Genomic DNA, 20,415 nt, shown 5'->3' on the forward strand with positions numbered 1-20,415 from the left:
TAGTTATATTATACCATAATAAGAAAATATCACAGAAACAAATGACCATATGGTTTGATGTACAACTATTTTAATGTTTTAATTATTTGTTTAGGAATTTAAACAAATTAAACATTAAACATATAAATATCATTATTAGAGAAAGGTTTATGTATCACTGTGGATAACTTTTTATAAATACACATATTTGACAAAATGATATAGTCATCATTTTGACTACTAATATACATAATTTAAATAACTGTTATTGTTAATACAAATGTCTCAAACTCTTTTTCACTTCAGATTTATTTTTCAGGTAGTTTTTGATTTAGTTGTTTTGTGTGCACACATAATTATAACACACTTCTTATTACAAACTATTTTAAACAAACAAACAAATTGTTTTGATAATTTCTTTATTATTCTAACACCAAATTATAGTTTTGATAAGTGTTTTTTTGTGATTTTGCAAGATTTAAACTTAGATCAATAGAACTGAGAGTGATATCTACACACTGAACAGTAAGGGTTAAGATAAACATATCTGAATACTGAACCAGTAAAATAACAAGGCAAAAATCCCTAAACTATGGTGATGAATTTTCATGTAATCAGATCAGGAAGTATTCATTTTTCTTTTTTGGTTGTATCATTCAGACTTGGATATAAAAGATTCTAAAACCACCACAAAAAATGAAACTGCTTTTATTTAGGACTTTCAAACTGGTTATCAGAGCTAACATTTTCACAAGGGTCAAATGATACATTTTTTGTTAAACCTTTGCATAAAATTAGATATTTTAGTGCAAACAATAACCAGAAGTATTTGAGTAAGAGTAAAAACATACAAATATACATGTGACCTTTGAAAAAAATGGAAGGGCAAAGAACATTAAATAAACCACAGTGAAAACAATTAATGCAGGGTGTCACATTAACAATTGTTCAATTGTCTAGGACAAGTGAAACAGTCATTCGAAAAATAAAGCAGACAAGTGGAAATTATTCAGTTTATCTTCTGTTTTTGTATGACTTCTTTGAAACTTATATAAACTTTTTAATCTCAAATGTATAACATAAAACAGAATGTTTGTGAAGGCTTAAGAGCTATTATGCTTTTTTGTATCAAGCTGCTGCTGCTACTAGAATATGGTGTGGCTTTCTCTCATCCATTTATACCACATTTACTATTGTAAAGAAAAAGGCTTATAAATGGATAAACAACTAGAAAAAACAATTATTTATCCTAACTAATACCAACATTCCTTTGACAGATATATTTGAAAATGTTTAATGTGGAACAATAATATACCACAAATTCAATAGTTACAGTTATTATAACAATACTTTTTTGTATAATGAAAACACCTGTAGATTTAAATGCATTTACATTTGGGCTAATGTTATATGACAATTATATTCTAGCACACGTATCTTTATCCTTGTACTGGTATCCAAAAATAATATCACACTTGAGACAAAAACAACTTTTATATACAAAATTAATCAAAACATTCAATTGAAAACCTTTGATTCAAATATTTATTAACTGGATCCATTCCAAACTTTTGAATGAAACCAAAAATCCTACCTAATCTGAAGTCTACCTTAACTTTCATTTCGCTAACTTACAGTGCTATCAATGTATACACAGGCATTAACTTCTTATCCTTTTGTTACAGATACAATGCTCAACAAATGCAAGTATCTGATAATTAATCTAAAAAACAATACTAACTGGAAAATATTACATATGAGCAAGCGCCTGGCATTTGCTACATCATAACTGAAAGTAGATGAGTATGTGTACTAAAATAGTTTAATTTGCAATTACACTTCAAACAATTAAATAAGATAATTATACTGTAAACCTATTAGCCAGGCAAGGAATGACTTATTGTCAAATATATCTTCCATTTCGGTATCATCTGAATTATTCTAATTAGGAGTTGTCAAAAGATTCATAAGGTGACTACCTGATAACTGAAGTTAAAACCCAATTGTTTATTTGATCTTATAAAACGAATCATGTTATGCAAAATATTTAATAAATGAAAATGTATATGACTAAACAAAATAAAAGAATAGCACAACATTCAACAACAACAAAGGTTAAAATACTGAAACTCACACAGCCACCTGCCATAATTTCTCCCCACAGAGGAATTCCTAGTTTCTCTGATGTGAATTTATCTCTCACAAAATCATTCACCTGTAATTAGAGTAATTGTCCATGTTTTAGTTTTAATGAGAGCTTTGTAAAACTATTCTTATTAGATCTACTAAAGACACGAAATACAGTACTAAATCTCTGATCATTTCAATGCAGAATAGCAAAACTAAATGATAAGAATTTGTTTGTTAACAATCACAAAATAAAAGATTAATCAGGTTAGATTTCACTAACAATGTCAGTTTAGGTAGAAGAATAAAAAAGGAGGGAAGCAAGCAGAAACATTTTAGCTAATGTTATAAATACAAACTACAACAAGGTATGGTATTTTGGTTGATTCTAAAATGGTAAAACTGTAAAAAAGTGTGCAGTAAGATCTTAGTTTAATACTACTAGATCCTTAATGTCATACACTATAACAATGTGTATTCTGATACAAAACAGAAAAGAAAATATTCAGCTTATCTATAGAAAACAAGTAATGAAAAAGTATGCAATGACATTTTGGTTCATTCTGACATTAAAACAGGGATCGTAATCTAGTTGATTCCATGCACTGAAGGTTATAAATATAGACATTCTTTACAAAACTAAAGTTAACTTTAAACCACAATAGTGTTCTAGCTGCTTTTTAAAATAAATATAGATGAGACACCACAGTGTGTGTGGCAATATTTGGGTTAAATTTTCTTAAGATAATAAAAACTGAGAGACTATGGTTCAGCAGTCCAATAATATGTAAAAAGATAATTAAAAGCAATAATGTTTGAATAGTTTTTTACAATGTCTAAAAAAATTTGAAATATTACCGTCAACTTAATGGCCTTCTCAGGACAGACACCAACAAGCTGAGGCATTAGACCACGGTACAGTCCAAAAATTCCTTCATGTCGAATTACTTTCTTTGCACAGTCAAAACTGTTTCTGTACATTAACTCTCCAATGTAAGAGCCAGACCGCTGATTCTGCATTCTAGTCTTGACTAAGTCTATTGGATAAACAACTGTAGCCCCAGCAGCTATAAACGATGAAAGAAACATATATGCATACTTTCATCTCTCTTATAACTGGTTTGCATACTTCGAAGTATGTGCCAATTGATTTATATGATCTTGAATAAATATAATAAGATTAGGTAAGTAAGAAGTAGTCATAAGGTTATAGAATATAATCTGATTAATGCATCATAAGATATACTAAACCAACAAAAAGAAAATTAGTTGTTTGTAAACTTTAATTTCTTGATTTAAAACAAAGTATTTTAGTAAACATAACTGTATTCCCCTAAATGGTTTTGCTATCAATACTAAATGTCTTGCAAGGTGGTGAAGCTATAAAATTATGTTTTATTTGCCAATTACATGCTAAAAAATCATGCAAGTAAAGACAAAACAGCTGAATCACAAAAATACAGGATGTTAATAAAAACACTTAATAATAAATTATCTAAGCAAAATCAGTGAGCTATCAACATGACTGGGGTGAAATAAATAAATTCTACTATATATATATATAATATAAATATTAACTGGTTAATAACAATGACTAATTAAAATAGTAGAACTACTAAAATGAGACTATGGAACTTCAAAAACAATAATATATATTTTTTTACATAAATCTAAAAACCACATGATAAAGTTCATTCTATTCAAAATTTTGCACCCCTTAAAAACAACACAATCTACATGAAATTAGGCTTTAACTGTGACAGCTGCTGGAACTTCCTTTTTTTTAAATACAGATTTATTTAAACAAAAGTTGTGGATGTTATTAACAAGCTGTAGTTCCTCATAACTCATGTTTTTGAGTATTTTCTAACATTAAAAACATTTCAGGCATGCTAACCACTAGGCTACACCTAGTCAGAAGGCAAAGTTGTTTGGCACAAAAATATCTATGAATGTAATCCTTCTTTGCAAACTAGTGCAAAATGTGTTACTTATTGTGAAAAAAATAACAGAATTACATTTTACATAATGTTGTGAATACTAACTTAAACAACTCATTCAAAATGTGAAAACAACTTTAGACTTTGTCTCAACCTGTGATATGGCAAAAGGTATGAAGTTTTCTAGATTTTGCTTCATATTATTGATGCTTTTGTGGCCAATTTCTATTAGACTACTGAACCACTATCTACTCCCACTGAAGCCAATATGCATTTTAGGCTGAATGAAAAATTTGGGCAAGCATTCATGCCTCTAAATTGTAATTCATAGGAAACTCCCACACTGGCATATCCATAACAGGACTGTAAATTTGTTTTAATACAAAAGCCAGAGTTGGTAGAATCTAAACATTGCTTTCACAGTTACAGGATAAAGTATAACATGTAATAACATACATGAGCTGTATGCTCACAGCTTCTGAATGCATATACTGCATGACAAAGAAAGAAGTATTTGCTGATGTGATCTTTGTGAAACACTTTTGACATTACTTATATGGCAGAAGATTCACCCTTTGGGTGGATCACACATTGCTAAAATGACTCTTGAAAATCTAAGAAGCCAGAAGGGGTGACAGCACAAAGGATCACAGTGATGCAGGAAGTCACTGACTGATATAAAGCAGCATCCTTGCTTTTCAAACTATTAGTTGGTATTGTTTGACAAAATGTATGGACTGCATTTTGTGACAACAACTTGACTATTAATAGCTAGGAAAGTCACTTGGTTGCAAAACCAATGACTGAAAGAGATTTCTAACCCTTACTACTTGTGCTATTGGATGGTATTGTTTTGCTGACAAAATAAATTAAATTTTGTGACTACCATTTGACGTCAGTAGTTGGGGCAGTTTAGACTGTAAGATTGGTGGGACTGAAAGGGCTTTGGGAGCCTTACTTGCATGCTATTGGGCAGTGCCACAAAAGATATATACAGGATAATGAATGATAGCTGCTAAATTACTGCATATTTAGGATGGCTCATGTTGGTAGATCTAATGTCTAGAACATCAGTTTGAACAACTGGAAGAACTGACTACGACAATTCAAAAATTCAGCTGAGAAGGTGTTTTGACCCTTGCCTTCTGAGCTACTGAGAGCCTTTCTCTAATGAAACAGTCATCCAACATTGTGAGAAATGCTGAGAATCTAGTAACTACCCATGGAGTACTCACTAGACCCTCAGAACTCATGAATGTGTATAAAACCTCCAGATATAGCCACTAGGAGTTGTGTCCTAGATCAACACAAAATGTAAATCAGGTTGTAGTGAATCTAAATGGAATAGAACTTACTTAATTGGACTTGTTTTACTTTTCTGTATTACTTATTGTAATGGACTGACTTACAGTGGTGATACGATATGTTTGTAGTTCAGCTACTGGTGTTAGCAGCTATCAAGGCCAGTAAATATACTTCACTGCAGACTATTGTATTCAGCATCCTAGGTTGGTATGAGTGTGTGATTGATATACAAGGTAGGAACAGTAAAATATTAACCCAGGTTAGGATTTTTTCATTGAATGGGTAGGTGAAATTAATTCTGCGAAGTAACATCCAAAAACAATAGCAGGTATTGTGCCAAAATTACGCATGGTGTACCAAATATCATATTTTGTTCTGAATACATTTCTTTTCATTATGTAGATTGAAATATTCTTGATAAACAGCTTTCTGAATATTTTCTTAATATTTCAGTACAAGTGGCAGTTATGTACAAGACTTGAAACTGAGCAACAGACATAAGAAGCAACACCTGTGTGATGCTGCTTTGTGCTCATCTATAAGTGAAAGGAGTCAAAAAAGGAAATGTGTTGATGAATTGCCATGTTTGGTGCCCACAAAGTGGCTGACTTAGTTTCTGTAACTGTTTAGGTACCAGAATTTACAGTTAATGAACCTGGGATCTGTTTTGTATAACAACCAGACAGTAGTGAAATGAATATGCCTGGATCAAAAGATAGCTTTGGACTACCACCATGGCAATAGCAACCTCAGATAAAACAGCTAAGTTGTGGTCAAACCCATTACCTGATAAAGCATGAGTACAGATAATACACTGAAACAGTCAGTATCTTTGGAAAAACAAAAAGTGAAAATAATAGGCATGAGTGGTGAAATGAATGTCATAATGTGACATATTAGGTTTCTGGCACATATTGTGCATATTTTTTTTCTTGTTATGTGTTTCAGTACTAGAGAAACATTTTCAGAAATATAGTTGCTGTATCTAAAAACTGTAGAATTTGCGTGTCCCAAAATGTTATATAAACATTTATACTTCAAAAGTATTTTAAACCATCATTGCTAAATTTACTTACTTTATACAGATACTTATGACAGAGAGAGAAAGAGATCCACACACTCTCAGAGACTGTAACTTACCTAAAGTGTCTAAAAGCACACAGTAATCCAGCCAATAGTTCCTACAAATTTAATATGAATCTGAATTTTAAGTACCAACTTCACATTTTCCCTGTTTTAGATGTCACTACTAGTTACAGTTATTAACAGAAGAAAATCTAGGTCTTCAAGAGATCTGACTATTTCCTCGTGATTTTTGTCACAAGATACAGATCACAGTGGGCAATGAATGGTTTTTAACAGAAAAAACACTTGGACTATGCAAATCATGGAATCAATAATTACTCATTTTGGTATCTTTTACATGCACTGATAGAAAGTATATTACAGACTGGAAATGGAAAAAAAAGCTTCTCTTCAACACTACAGATGTTGAAAAAAATTAAATCCCTTGAATCAACAGTGTTGTTGATGGGTGGTTGAGGTGTAGCTATAATAATAGGTATGCTTTAAAATCATGATGTAGCATCATAACTAAATTGTAAATAAGTAAGTTTATTCCTGCAACTGGGAACAGACTTGATAGTGTGCATTAAAGACAGAAATTCAGAACAATCGGTAGCAGACCACAAATTATTGAAAAGCTGAAGTGAAGTGTGAAGCATCAACTGATACTGTCATTCATGAATTTCAAATAAGCAAAGCATGGTATGCTTTGTCACTGCCAATGAAAATTTGATATAATTAGCACTGAAAAGTGTCATTATAGAAAACCTATTTACTAAATAGCATGTACAAACACTGTCAACATGTACATCAATAAGATTCTGCTTATGTGCATGGGTTTGGGTTCAAGTGCATATACCATGACCATTTACAGAGTGCCATTCAACATGGGTTAGAGTTATCAACTATGCATTTTATCCTACATTGTTGATTTATTGACAGTTTTCATAGAAGAGAGTAAATACCTCAAATAATATATAGGTATACTGAAAACAACTGTAGATATCATTTTGGAGGTTCTAGAGGTTACAAAATAACAATATACAAACTGTACAATGGACAAAAGCATTTTTTTCTTCATATGAAACATCTTTTTTTCACTCCAACTTGTCAGAGTCCAAGTCAGATAGACATTATGAATTTACAGACATATCTTGAGTACAAATACTTTTCTAACAAATCTGATTTTTTGAGTACATCAGATCTGTACATTTTACTAAACTTTTGCCTCATTTCACAGAGAAACACACAGTAAATTAAATTTTGATTTATAGTCAACATTCCTTCCCAAACACAGGAATGAATTGACCTCATTCATGCTCATTGGTTAATCACCTATGAACTGATAAAATTAAAATATGCAGTAAATACAATAAAAAGATTTATAAAAGAAATAGCCAAAAATAAATAAATAAAATTATGAAATGGACACGATAACTTGTGAAGCTTTATAGAACTTTGTATCCTACCAGAATTTATCTACTGATCATAGGATAGTTTGATGCAGCTACCAAAAAACTTATATTTACAAAAAACAACATAAGATGAAGTAATAAAGCAGCAAATAATCACTGAGTTGAATACTAAAATATACCAGTGCATTTCAGTCATTTAGAACATAAGTGATATCTTATTATACTGCTTTTCATATGAACATGACATTTATTCTATTTTTGTACTATTCTCTTTAGTTTCTTTTATCCTTAATATAAGCTCATCACCTGCAATGCCAATGATTTTAAAATGACTATTTTGTACTAGGCTGACATGGCCTGGTGGTTAGAGCTTTAGAGTCAAGAGTTCAAATTCCCGTTGCCAAACATGCTCGTCCTACATGGTTGTCAACTGGACGGACCAGCCACACGGGTGTAAAAGTTTTGACTTACAAAATTACTGGTAGATCCCAAACTAGTTGGGATTAAGATCATTACAGAAAAAATTAAATAAGAAATTTGTACTAGTATGTCACATTCTTAAGCTAGGTGTAGAATGCAAAAACATATTTCCACTGTGATTTTTCAATCTTTCTTAATAATAGAGTGACCTATGCTCTTGATATCAATTTACTAGCACTTAGCATGACTTATCACTATTATTTCTTCTATGTGCAATTTCCACTTCAATATTATATACAATTCTACAACTGTGTAAAATTTCACTTCACTATATACAATTGCACTTTACTGTGTACAATTACTACTTCACTACGTTACATTTCGGTATATACATTTTCACATTACTATGTACAATTTCTACTTCATTAGATTTCAGTACTTATTCATGGTGTGGTATTTCCTGAAGTAATCCAAACAAAATCCTAGCTTACATTCCTTGCACACTATAGATACTTGTTTCTATATAGCACACGATATGTTACCTGTTTATGGCATCCTATATCCATCTCTGTGTAGGTCAGAAAGTGACGATTAGCTCATTCTTTGGCAAGGAGTCTGTCAGGTAGATTCACACTACATCGTCCCTGGCTTGATGCATACTGTTCCATATTTCTCAAGAATTTGAAACACAACACTAAATAAATTATCTTAGTTTCATTCTTTTTCCACCTTTGACCAGGTATACATTATATTCATTGAGGATAGTGACATCAAGTATATGCATAAAGAGTTTGTGATTTTCTCAAACACTCTATCCCTCCAATCTGTGCATCACTTCTGTCAACAAGCCTCGTGTTCTCTGTATAGTCAGTCACTTTATCTGGTTTCATTATAGGTTCCTTGGTTTTATAGTCCACTTTGCCACTGTCTTGCATTTCACCTTTGTGAAAAGTACTGATCACTGTCACATCACATTTGTCATACCAGTTCATCACTAGTACTTTACCTGACTTTCTTTGCTCACATTTACCATGCTGCACTCGTGCAGTAAACTTTGGCATGTGTTTCTGTTTTTTTCTCATGGTTCCACATGCTCCAGTTTTGTGAATGCATGAAATTACTCAAATCTGATAATGAATACCAATTATCAGTATTTAATAAATTCCCTTTTCCCAAATACTCTTGCCATTAGCTTCTTCACCACAGCACCAAAGATTCCAAAAGGATCATTTTGGGGATGTCAATGTCAGTACAATTCCAGTTTCACAACAGCATAAAACAAAATGTTTTATTCCAAATTGATGAAATTTTAATGGTATATACTGCTTGAAAACAAGCCTACCTTTAAACAAAACTATAAATTCATCAATCACTAGCTTATGGAATGGGTAAAATAATTTGCTGAATCTTAAAGTTATCATAGCAAACACTTCTTTAAGTTTCCATATTACATCATTTTTAGATGGATGATTATTGTCAGCAAAGTGTTAAAACCTTAGGAGAAACCTGTCCCTGGTCATATATTTTCCAAAAATTGGGGGTTCCAATCAATGGGTCAATTTTCCAATAATTGTGGAGCCTATGTTTCTTTGTAAAGGGCATCAATAAAAGTAGGCCAAAAAATACATACAATTCCTACACATGTGTCTACCCATCTATGAATGCAGGACTTAGGTGTGAATATAGTTATTCATTATGTACCTGTAATATTTGTTTGTTTCTGTGACAATAAATGACATCAATTCCTGGTCAAAGTAGGCCTCAAAATAGTCAAATTCTTTTGCATCATCACCATGAGACCAGTCACACCTGAATGCTGCCTGTCAAAATCATGAATATCTGGCTGAAAATTGTAACCATCAGTCCACACAAGGGGTACATGGGTAGCCTCATGTGGAAGAAAAGAGGCAAGTGTCTCCTCATCTCCACCTCCTCCCCCAATGACTCATCACCACATACTTCGATATCCTGAACCCGACATTCTCCTTCACTATCTGAGTCCCAATCCTTGTCTTCTGGTTCCTGGGAGGAAACATCTCTATCAGAGTCAAAAATCATGGGCATCCACATGGAAGGCAAAGTTTTCCAGCCTTTAGCTTTCTTGGATAAGTAGGTGATGGTGGTGGGTGCTTGGCATCATGACCACGTGAAGGCACAGGATCATTGATATCTTCCTCACTACTGCTTATAAACTGTTTTTCTATCTTCCTCTTCACAGGCTGTCTTTTCTTTGCAATAATTTTCTTCCTTGCACCACCAATACTGCAAGAAGTTAATGGTACAGGCTCATTATCAGAGGAAGAGACATACATATGCTCCTTCCATAATGTATGAGATGCAACTGAGTGCTTGGGAGAGCGTGGGTGGACAAAAGGAAGCACAACGTGACATATGGGATGTATTTGAATTATAAGCTGTGGAATTCTGAACCACATATGAATACTATTGCACTCCCACTTGGAACCTCATATGAGGACCATAGTAGCTGATGAGTTAATTTCAACTGAGCATTTGAACAATTCAATAATTTAATTTCTTTATACCATTATCATCATAACCTAAAAAGGAAGGACAAGAGTAACATAATATCACACAATTATTTCATAGGAGGGGTATTAATTTTTTGGATATATTGCTAAATAACACTGTTCATAAACTATCTGAAGAAACACTTAGTATGTTCTAATTTAACACAGAAGTAATTATACAAACTAGATATTTTACACGAAATGAAGTTGTTTCAGTACCAAAGTATCAAAAATGAGCTTGTAAAAATGTATGTATGTTCCTTTTATTAATAATTTTAGTGTCCATGAGTTGGGAAATGTACTGTTTCTTCTAGTGTGAAACTTATAAATTGGATGTTATGTATTTAATTACATATGAAACTTTTTAACATGGATTCATTTTATAAATCCCATAAAGGTTCCATCAACAAATTTCCTACATATCAATGGTTTTATGTTCAAATACCCAAAATTCTAATAATTTTATTCTCTAATCACACAGAATAAAATATGCTAAACTCATTAGTTATTTCAGAACCCAATGCTACACCATCACTTTGATAATAAATTAAACAAACAGGAAACTGTTGTCAGCGAAGTGGTTTTTTGGTTAGACAAATTTAGAAATATCTGTGATTATTTCTGGATCTTAATATATCAACAGCAATTATCAAAATGTAGTAATCGGAATAAAGTAATACATCCAAAATCAGACAGTGATGATTATACTACTGTTAGTAATCCTGAAAATCAAGAATCAGCTATTAATACACTTGGAGATACGTTGGTCTGGATTTCTTAGGTATGACAATGAAAATGTGAATATTTTACCTATTTTGAAGTCAAGTACAATGTAAACAATAGCAATTTCTTGGAAGCATTACTTATAATCGAGGAACCAAAATAAATTATGAGTGTTATAAAGAAATGAACAAGAACAAAAATTAATTAATTAGTAATTTACAAAGGTTAAAGACTTCTGCTAATTTTCATAGTATAAGTGAGGAAAAATACTAAAGTAATAGTTAGAAGATACTTAAATAGTAAAAATGAATCCTCTAATATTAAAATAGAAAGCCCAATGGTATGAATTGAGAGAAAAATCTAATAATTGTTTTTGTATCATATAAAGTTAAAACTATAAAAGTGAAGTATATAGCAAGATTTAATGTACATAGTTAGAAATTTTAAATGTATATAATACTTTGAAAACTCAAAAATGTTATTACGAAAATCCATATACACAAACTACATAAAGATTATAATTATAAACTACTATCTCCAAAACTAATACAAAATTTGGATAAATGCATTACTGATGATGAAGTTATTAAAGTTGTGAAACATGAAAAATAACAAAAGCACAGGAGTTGATGGTTTTAGGAGTTTAAAAAAATATTTTGGAAATATTCAGGATCTTTGTTTTTAAGAGCTGTTATTTTGTTTTGGAAAATTATTTGATTCTGTTAGAACTGGCATTTTATACTAATTCTAAAAGATAGCAAACTTCTCAAAAAGACAATTTTACATGAAGTAACTGCAACTTGTTTGGTGTTATGTATTAAAAATATATTTCAACTGTTAATTCATGAAGATCAAAAATAGCAATTTATAGGTGAAAATATTTTGGAATTAGATTGTTTCAGGGGAATTGGAGAATTTATGAGCTAATGTTTTCTGTATACCACTTAACTGTACAATCAAATCAATAATACATTACAAACTAGTAAATTTTAGTTACAAATTCATTTTTCAAAAAACAATAAAATTCATGAGAATAATTTATACATTTATTGAATGTTTTATTACAAATATGTTTTGGGAAGCACTGTTAATGTGGATTAAAGATAAATTAAGCTTAAAATTGTCATTAAAACCATAGGATAAATTGTTTAAGATGCTATTTAGAAAAAAATAATTAATTCAATTTTTTTTAGCTCATTCCAGAAAAAGAATTGACCAGACAAATTCATTTTTCACATAATAAAAAAATTGATAGTTAACATTTTCATTACCTGAAAATGTATTTCCAAAAGATACTCTTTGCCCAAAAGGACGAAGGTAAAAGGAGTCCATGCATCACATGGAAAAACAGAAAAATGACCAACCCAGCTTTTGCATATAACATGTCAGATAGACAAAAGGTGTAGTATCGTTAAGGCAATAATCAGACCATATGGTTTGGTATGTGTGCTGTTTATACAATTTACTCACCATAGAGAACACTTATCCCCATCTGAGTGGTCAAAACCACTGGGAAGTTGGCATATTATATAACAGGGATGACCTACACTATACTGACATGGATACTCCCTGCCCTACTTCCCACCACACTGTGCAGCCCACTTGGACTCTCTCCAGAGGGATTGCACAACCAACAAAGAACTCTCCAATTCAAACACTCTAATGCCAAGTGTCCCCCGTACTCCACTTGCAGACTGGGGGAGGTGGGGAAGAATTCACACTAGGGACCTAGAGATATGCCCAGACTGGACTTAACCACTAGAAATGTCTTTTACTGGAGAAAGTGCAATGTAGGCCAGGGATGCAAGACAGTCTGGAATGGACACTGATTATATATATATATATAGACACACACCACCATAGTGGTTTTGTGGAAACCCTAGAGTATGATGTCTGGGGGAGGGGGCAAAATTCATGTGGATAGAAAACTACAACCTGTTGTAGATACTAGGAGACAAATCCAAAGGCTTTGAGCATAGTCCATATTTGAGCATGGAGGATCTCATCCAAGGGTCACTGAAAGTGCAAGGCCAGAGAGTGAATCAAGTACCAGATATGATGTGATGACCCATAATACAACCCACAAGCATTTCCATACAGGGAGGAATAGATGCTCCTGATGAGTTGACAAGTCCATTCAGTAAATGCAGAGGGCAAGAGATCCTGGAAAAACAGGTCCCACATCAAGAATAAATTATTGTGGGAACCTCAAAAAGAACCCATGCATAATAAGTAACACCTGACCACCCAAAAGCAGACATAAAAGGCAATCAGGGTCAGTATGATCATGGTGTTGAGATCAACAGAAGAGATATGGGAGAAAAGGTATGACCATCCATGAGTTGTCCATGTCTTAGGAAGAAACAAGTAGTCAGGAAATAAAATCAAGAAGATCTATAGAACAAAGTAAGGATGTAATCCAATGCCTTGCAGTGAGTGCTACCCTTGTGATTTACATATGGAGCAACTGTAGAAATGTAGGAGTGCATCATAACCAAGGCAAGGGAAGAAACACTTAACACATCCGATGGGCTGTCAAGAATTCCAGAAAAATGATGTAGAAGGTATGCTTCACAGGACACTAAACCTCTGAGACTGTGAAGTTGTTCAGAAACACGCCACAATCAGTAAAATGTGTGTCAGAGAAGAAATGGAAATCCAGACTGGGAGGGGGCAGTGGGATGCTGACCATAGTGTGGGCATAATTCAGCTACCAAAACAGATTCCAAGAAAAAAAGGTGGCAGCATCACAAGACAGGACAGAAGATCATGAGAGGTGTTTCACTGGTCAAAATTCATTAAAAAAGCCTTGTGTGAGCCTGGCCTAGATGGACAAGACGTTCTATACATGAATGAGTCTCCAAAAGAGATAGAACCTTTCATGCAGGAAGTATATGAAAGGTAAGAGTCATGGTGACTAGACACTCCATGTCATGCATATGAATGGGGGAAGAAGACTAAGCCCAACTGATTTGAGAATTGAGAAAGACTTCCAGGTGGATCAAGCACTGAGTTAAAATCAAGAACGACTTGGAAAACTTGACCAACCAACCCAAATGAGCCAACTCTTGGAGAAGAAGTGATGGGGCCAAGGTCTCTCCCCCAAAAAAGGTAAATAGGAACCAATTGTCTATATAATAATAATGGAATCAAAATCCAAGACTGTGAACATGATGAGCAAACAGTCTCATTACTTGGTTGTAAACATAAGGAACTGAAACTATGCCCAAGGGAAGAGCTCAAAACTGGTACAGCTAATTTCAGTAAACAAAGTGAAGGAAACTTTAAGAGGATGGTGCAATCAGAATATGTAGAAAAGGTCCAACACAGAGGAACATAACCCTTCTCCTTGAACTGAGGAACCACCATATAGTGGTTGAGAAAAGAAAGGTTGATGACTGGATGCCAGTCCCCAGTCTTTTGTACTAAAAAAAGACAAGAAAAAAAGCCCATCCTCCTGATGGTTCTCATGTCCAAAAAAATCGGATACCATGGTCTCATGTGTAAGACCTTGAATGACCTACCATTCAGCCACAAAAGAAGTCTGTCTGCAAACAGGTGTGCCCCTACAGAACTTGAGCCAACTGGATACAAAGGGGGGGGGGGGGTTTCAGACGAATGTGCAATGCTGTGGTCATCCTGATGAGAGGGGGAACTTGGTAAGAGGTAAAGGGACAAAAAATGAGAAATAAAAAAAGAGATGAAGGGTTCACAAGGTCGAGGCACAGAAGTGGACTCACAAGGATGAGAGAGACAAGAAACCAAGGAAGGAAGAGAGTATTGGTATCAGGCAGCCTCAGTCCAAACCTCCAAGGTATTAGGAATACCCTGAAGTAAAGGAACCAGATGGAGGTCATAAAAGTGAAAATGAGGAAGACATATGGTAAAGAGAATAGCATCATGTCCCAGAAGGTCCCAACAACAGCATAACAATGTAAGCAGGTACAACAGTCAATGAGCTTCCAGTGGTCACAGACATAGTAAGAGCAGTGTCAGAAAAATTACTAGACTAAAACCTTGGGAGGAAGTACTGGTCACTGTCACTTGACAATTCATTGTTGAGTAATTTTCCAGATAAAAAAAATTTGTTTTAGTTATTTAGTTGTGAAGTAGCTTTATATCAAAATTAAAACAAACTAAAAGGAAACCAAAGAAAGTTAACACTATGAAAAGGAAGCATAAAATTGATTATCATATTTGTTAGTGTATAAGATACTTTTTACTCTTAAAACAATGCTTGAACTTACCCCTTGTCTTATACACAGGTTCAAAGACAGAGATCCAGTAAACACTCTCCAGTTAATAGCACATTTTACCAAAATTACATTGTTCCTTTTACCTTTGTTTGCTTTTCTGAGTAAGTGCATTGACATCATGCCACCTTACTGCATTAAAATAACATAGCTGTAATTGCATCAATTGTCTTGAATCTTCATAACTAAAGTTATTTATCTCACATGCTAGTTAAAATTAATCAAGAAATTTTTTATTTGAAATGTACTGATCTCATCCATCATACTAAAATACTGCTATTATCTCAAAGAAAGTTAGTTTCTGTAACACACACTAATTTAGTAAACACGTTTTTATAGTTTATCACTATATCTTATGGTTTAGTATTTTTTGTAATGGAAAGGGAGTTCAACTGTGATGAAAACTTTGTTTATAACATGTTTGTGACTTAAATTATGCTGCATTGAGCTGTCTGTAGCATTTGAAGATCATACAAAAGCACACTTGTGGTTGTATTAATTATCCCAGTGTCCAGGTTAGCACAGTTTAAAAATAACTTCTAAGAATGTCTTTACAAAAGTAACACCCTAGACTTGTTTGACAATAGAGATCATTCTATACACTGAACCTCACAGAAATACACTTAATTTGCTCAAAATATGTACGGTCATCTTATACACTGGCAAATACTGTAATTTTAAGTAGAATTTCTAGTTTTCATGTGGATCTACTGCATAAGGAGGATGTGTTACCCTCTTACTGTCACATGATGATAACATCACGCACTAGTGCAGTTCACATCAAAACACGTCTTAGGTGAGAGATAGTTCAAGGATAGTGGAATGCAAGATCTCCAAGGCAAATGCACAAGGAATAGCTAGTGTGCAGAGAGGTAAATGAATTTTTTCAGTACTATCCTTTACTATATATTGATTACAAACATATAAAAACTACTGTCAATAAACTAGTGTTAGAAACATCTGATTGCACTAGATAACTACAGAGACAAATATGAGATAAAAACAAGCATAATGCTACAGTTCAATGCATTTGATTTTTTGTTAAACTTTCATTCTTTTATTGGCTACAATAGATAAATAACTTATTTTCTCTAATACGAGTAGAGCATGAGTGCAGTTTTAAAATTTATTTAAATATCATTACCTTTCACACTACAACCATATTTATCCAACATAACAATATCATTACCTTTCACGATACAATCATCTTTATCCAAAATAACAATATCATTATCTTTCACGATACAATCATCTTTATCCAAAATAACAATATCATTACCTTTCACCATGCAACCATCTTTATCCAAAATAATATCATTACCTTTTCAGATTTTAGGAGAGCAGTTTCTTACTTTTTAAGTTTTTAAGACCTACTTCCTTCAGACCAAACTGGGATGAGGAATGGAAAAATATAAGCCACTTGACAAAATCCTTCTCACAAGTATAGTTAAAATGATAAAAACAATTAAGAATAATTGTTTATTTTTTTAATAGCAAGATTTTTCTCTATTAATACAATATTACATCATTTTATTAAACCTTTCATAATAAACTGTAATCAAGGTAGTTAACCTGTCTAGATAAATCTTTACCTGATTATTTTTGTTTCTCTAAAGTTCAATGTAAAGTGTTTTGACTTCATCTCAACATTAAGAATCCTCTTTTGAGAACAAATTTAAGTATTTACTAATTTGTTCTCCATTAGATGAAGCAAATTTGCAAAAACTAGGAGTCACCTGAAAACATTTATATTTCTCTACAAAATTTAAATATAATGTATTCTTATGGAAATTTAAAAAACAGTCAGGACTTCCTGTCTCTGTAGATGATGACAGTACATAAAGAATAAAAGAAAACTAATCACCAAACAAATAAAATTGCCTCTTAACCTGAACTATTCTTCTGTTATGCTGCTTGAAGCCTTGGTTATATATACAAGCCAGGTCATCAATCAAGTTGTGAATATAGCTAACTGAATCCTAATAGAAAAATAGTCATAAAACCTCAAGAGTCTGATAACTATTATGTTTTTTGTTTTTATCCTTTGTCTTCAGACGTAATTTTGTAGCTTGTGACTTTGAAATTTAAACAGATCGTCACCAGAATGAATTTACATATATTGCATTTCGGAAACAAACATGCAAAGAACAAATTTTAAAATACATACCACTTATATCACTAAAGTGTTGTAATCATGTACTGCCAACAATAAAAAAAAAAAAAAGTAAAAATAAATACACGTGCATTTTGCTTAGCCATATATTTTAGAATTACAGCAGTTTTCCATCTCATATACTTATGGACAAACACATGCATACTTGATCAGTGGTCTCTGACACTTCAAGAGTGATAAACTGGATAACTCCCACGGTAAATTCTATATTGGAGTAAGGCATAACATGTTCTATTACTTGTGTTTATCATAAAACTTGACATTGCAAAGTAAATATTTGTTTGTGTGTGTATAAAATATCAGGGGTTACTGGTTCTTGGACTATTAATCAAGGTAGAACATGTCAGGTAATAGTAACATAAACCACCATAAGCATTATGAAGCCTTTCAGTTAGGCACAATCTAACAATAAATTTACTAAAATTTAGCTGTGTAATCTCGTTGTATTACAACCAAGAAAAAATTATAGAATTATAATGGTTGTTTTTATGTGTATTGCAAAACAGTCATGATACTGATGAGATTATTTTGTTACTGTTTTCCAACTTCTTTTTTTACAATGGTTTTCATTATCTGAATACAATGACAGGTAAAACACAGATGATCTTTCTATTTTTAATATTCTTTCTCTGATTTTTTTTTAATCTTATATAGATGGAACATGTACACAAAAGTATTTTTACATCTTCTTATGTTTATACATGTGAAAAAAAACTGAGGTGTACTTTTCCTCTTAATAAGCTATATCCAGCTTTAGACTTCACATTGATGTTGTATTGTATTAATATAATTCCATAACTAATTTCAATTTTTCTTTTAGTGACTAATTACAAATATAATCTTTCTTTTCATCAGATGCAACAAACAATGAATCTGCATAGCCTTTTCACGTTTGATAATAAAGACTAGCATTACCAATTTACAAAGATATTAAAGTTAATTACCACTATAAAAATCTCATAAAGAAGCTGGTAACTTGCCTTTAAAAACATTACTAGTAACCCGTATAAAACTTTACTTCACTTTTGTGAAAATTGTTTTGCACTGTCAAGATTTTTTAAGTCACACTAAAGTAATGTTCAATCTGTTTACTGATGTATAATCACATATCGAAACAAACTTAATAATACATATATTTTGAAATTCAAACCTATGAGGCAAATAACATGAATTAAGTTCAAATATTTTCCAATATTTATGGCAATCATGTTATTTATTTTGTATAGAATATAGATAGTTTAAACAAGTAATACTACTGTATACTGAAATTTTCTTTGACCAATAGAATTTTATCAAGGAGTTCAAAGTATACCTGGTGAAGAAGATTAGTGGTCAGTCTGCAATTGGCTTTGGACAATTCATTGAGGAGTTTGAAAGCTCTTCCACCCTTTAATGCTTCTCTTGTTAGAGACGCTAACTGGTAGTATTTCATGTCTATGGCTTCAGTGGTGGCCATTCACTGGACAACAGTACTTTGTCCACTTCACCCACCTACTGCTTACATGGCAAATTATACCACTAGTGATCAATGCCTCAACTATGCAGTACTGCCATCTACAGCCAGAGGTCATTAACAGAGGTCAGGAAATAGTTACATTAACATTAACTAGGATGAAAATTCAGTAACTCACTACGTCTCCATTTGATATTGAGAAATACAAACTTTCAGTTACTTTACTAATGACATAATGGAAAGCAATGATTTTACTTGTAAAGGACTGAACCTAACTGAAACTGCATTTACTTTTACTAAAATGCTGGTTTACATATGTTTTAGAAATACATTTCATTTTCTAACAGTATGCTGAAGAAACAAAGGTCTAAAATGTTCTGATAAAATGAAAAAAACTAGCTATACTTAAAGGCTTAATTACATGGAAATACATGCTTAATAATGTACTAAATGTATACTATTAATTATAAAACAGATTTTATATACAGCATATTTCTGAACTAAACACAAATGTAGATTTATATACATTTATATATATTTATATACCTATTAGGATAAAATTACAAATATCCTTAGTGTATATATATCTATTCAAAAAATTTTTTTAAAGCTTTTGTCTAAAGGTGTCATGGGAGAGTGTTATTTGCCTTAAACAATGAAAGCATAAAAATAATAACACTACACTTCTTCAGTTGCCATGGTTCCAAATATAGTTTATACGGAATAAAATGAATGAATACTGTGTTTGAATTTTTGTGACCAGTGGTCAAGCCAGAGTGCCAAAAAAGGAAGATGCCATTCCTCCCTACAGCTGTCAACAAAGAGTTTTTAAAATAGGGATACCTCTCATTTCTTTATCAAAAGTATTCACAACATGAAAATGGTTTAATAGAGAAAATACTGTTATTTCCATTACATGTGTATGTCATACACACATGTATATGTATATACACATACCCAACTTAAAGCATTAAGTAATGATTATTTTATATTTTTTTAATTTAAATTTTATCCTTGTCAATTTGAATCATTAA

At 32.2% G+C, this 20,415-nt stretch overlaps 1 protein-coding gene across 2 annotated transcripts in view; it reads right to left on the reverse strand.

Moving 5' to 3' along the window:
* LOC106478107 (calcium-binding mitochondrial carrier protein Aralar1-like) overlaps positions 1-20,415 on the reverse strand; it is a 93,893-nt gene that overhangs the window by 25,997 nt on the left and 47,481 nt on the right. For both annotated transcript variants that reach the window (XM_022381636.1, XM_022381635.1), the window contains 2 exons: positions 2,965-3,173; positions 2,114-2,194 (listed from right to left, as the gene is read on the reverse strand). In XM_022381636.1, coding sequence (XP_022237344.1) covers positions 2,114-2,194; positions 2,965-3,173 — 290 coding nt within the window. The remainder of the gene's footprint in view (positions 1-2,113; positions 2,195-2,964; positions 3,174-20,415) is intronic.

This window comes from Limulus polyphemus, unplaced genomic scaffold (assembly GCF_000517525.1).
Source record: "Limulus polyphemus unplaced genomic scaffold, Limulus_polyphemus-2.1.2 Scaffold180, whole genome shotgun sequence".
Lineage (NCBI taxonomy): Eukaryota > Metazoa > Arthropoda > Merostomata > Xiphosura > Limulidae > Limulus > Limulus polyphemus.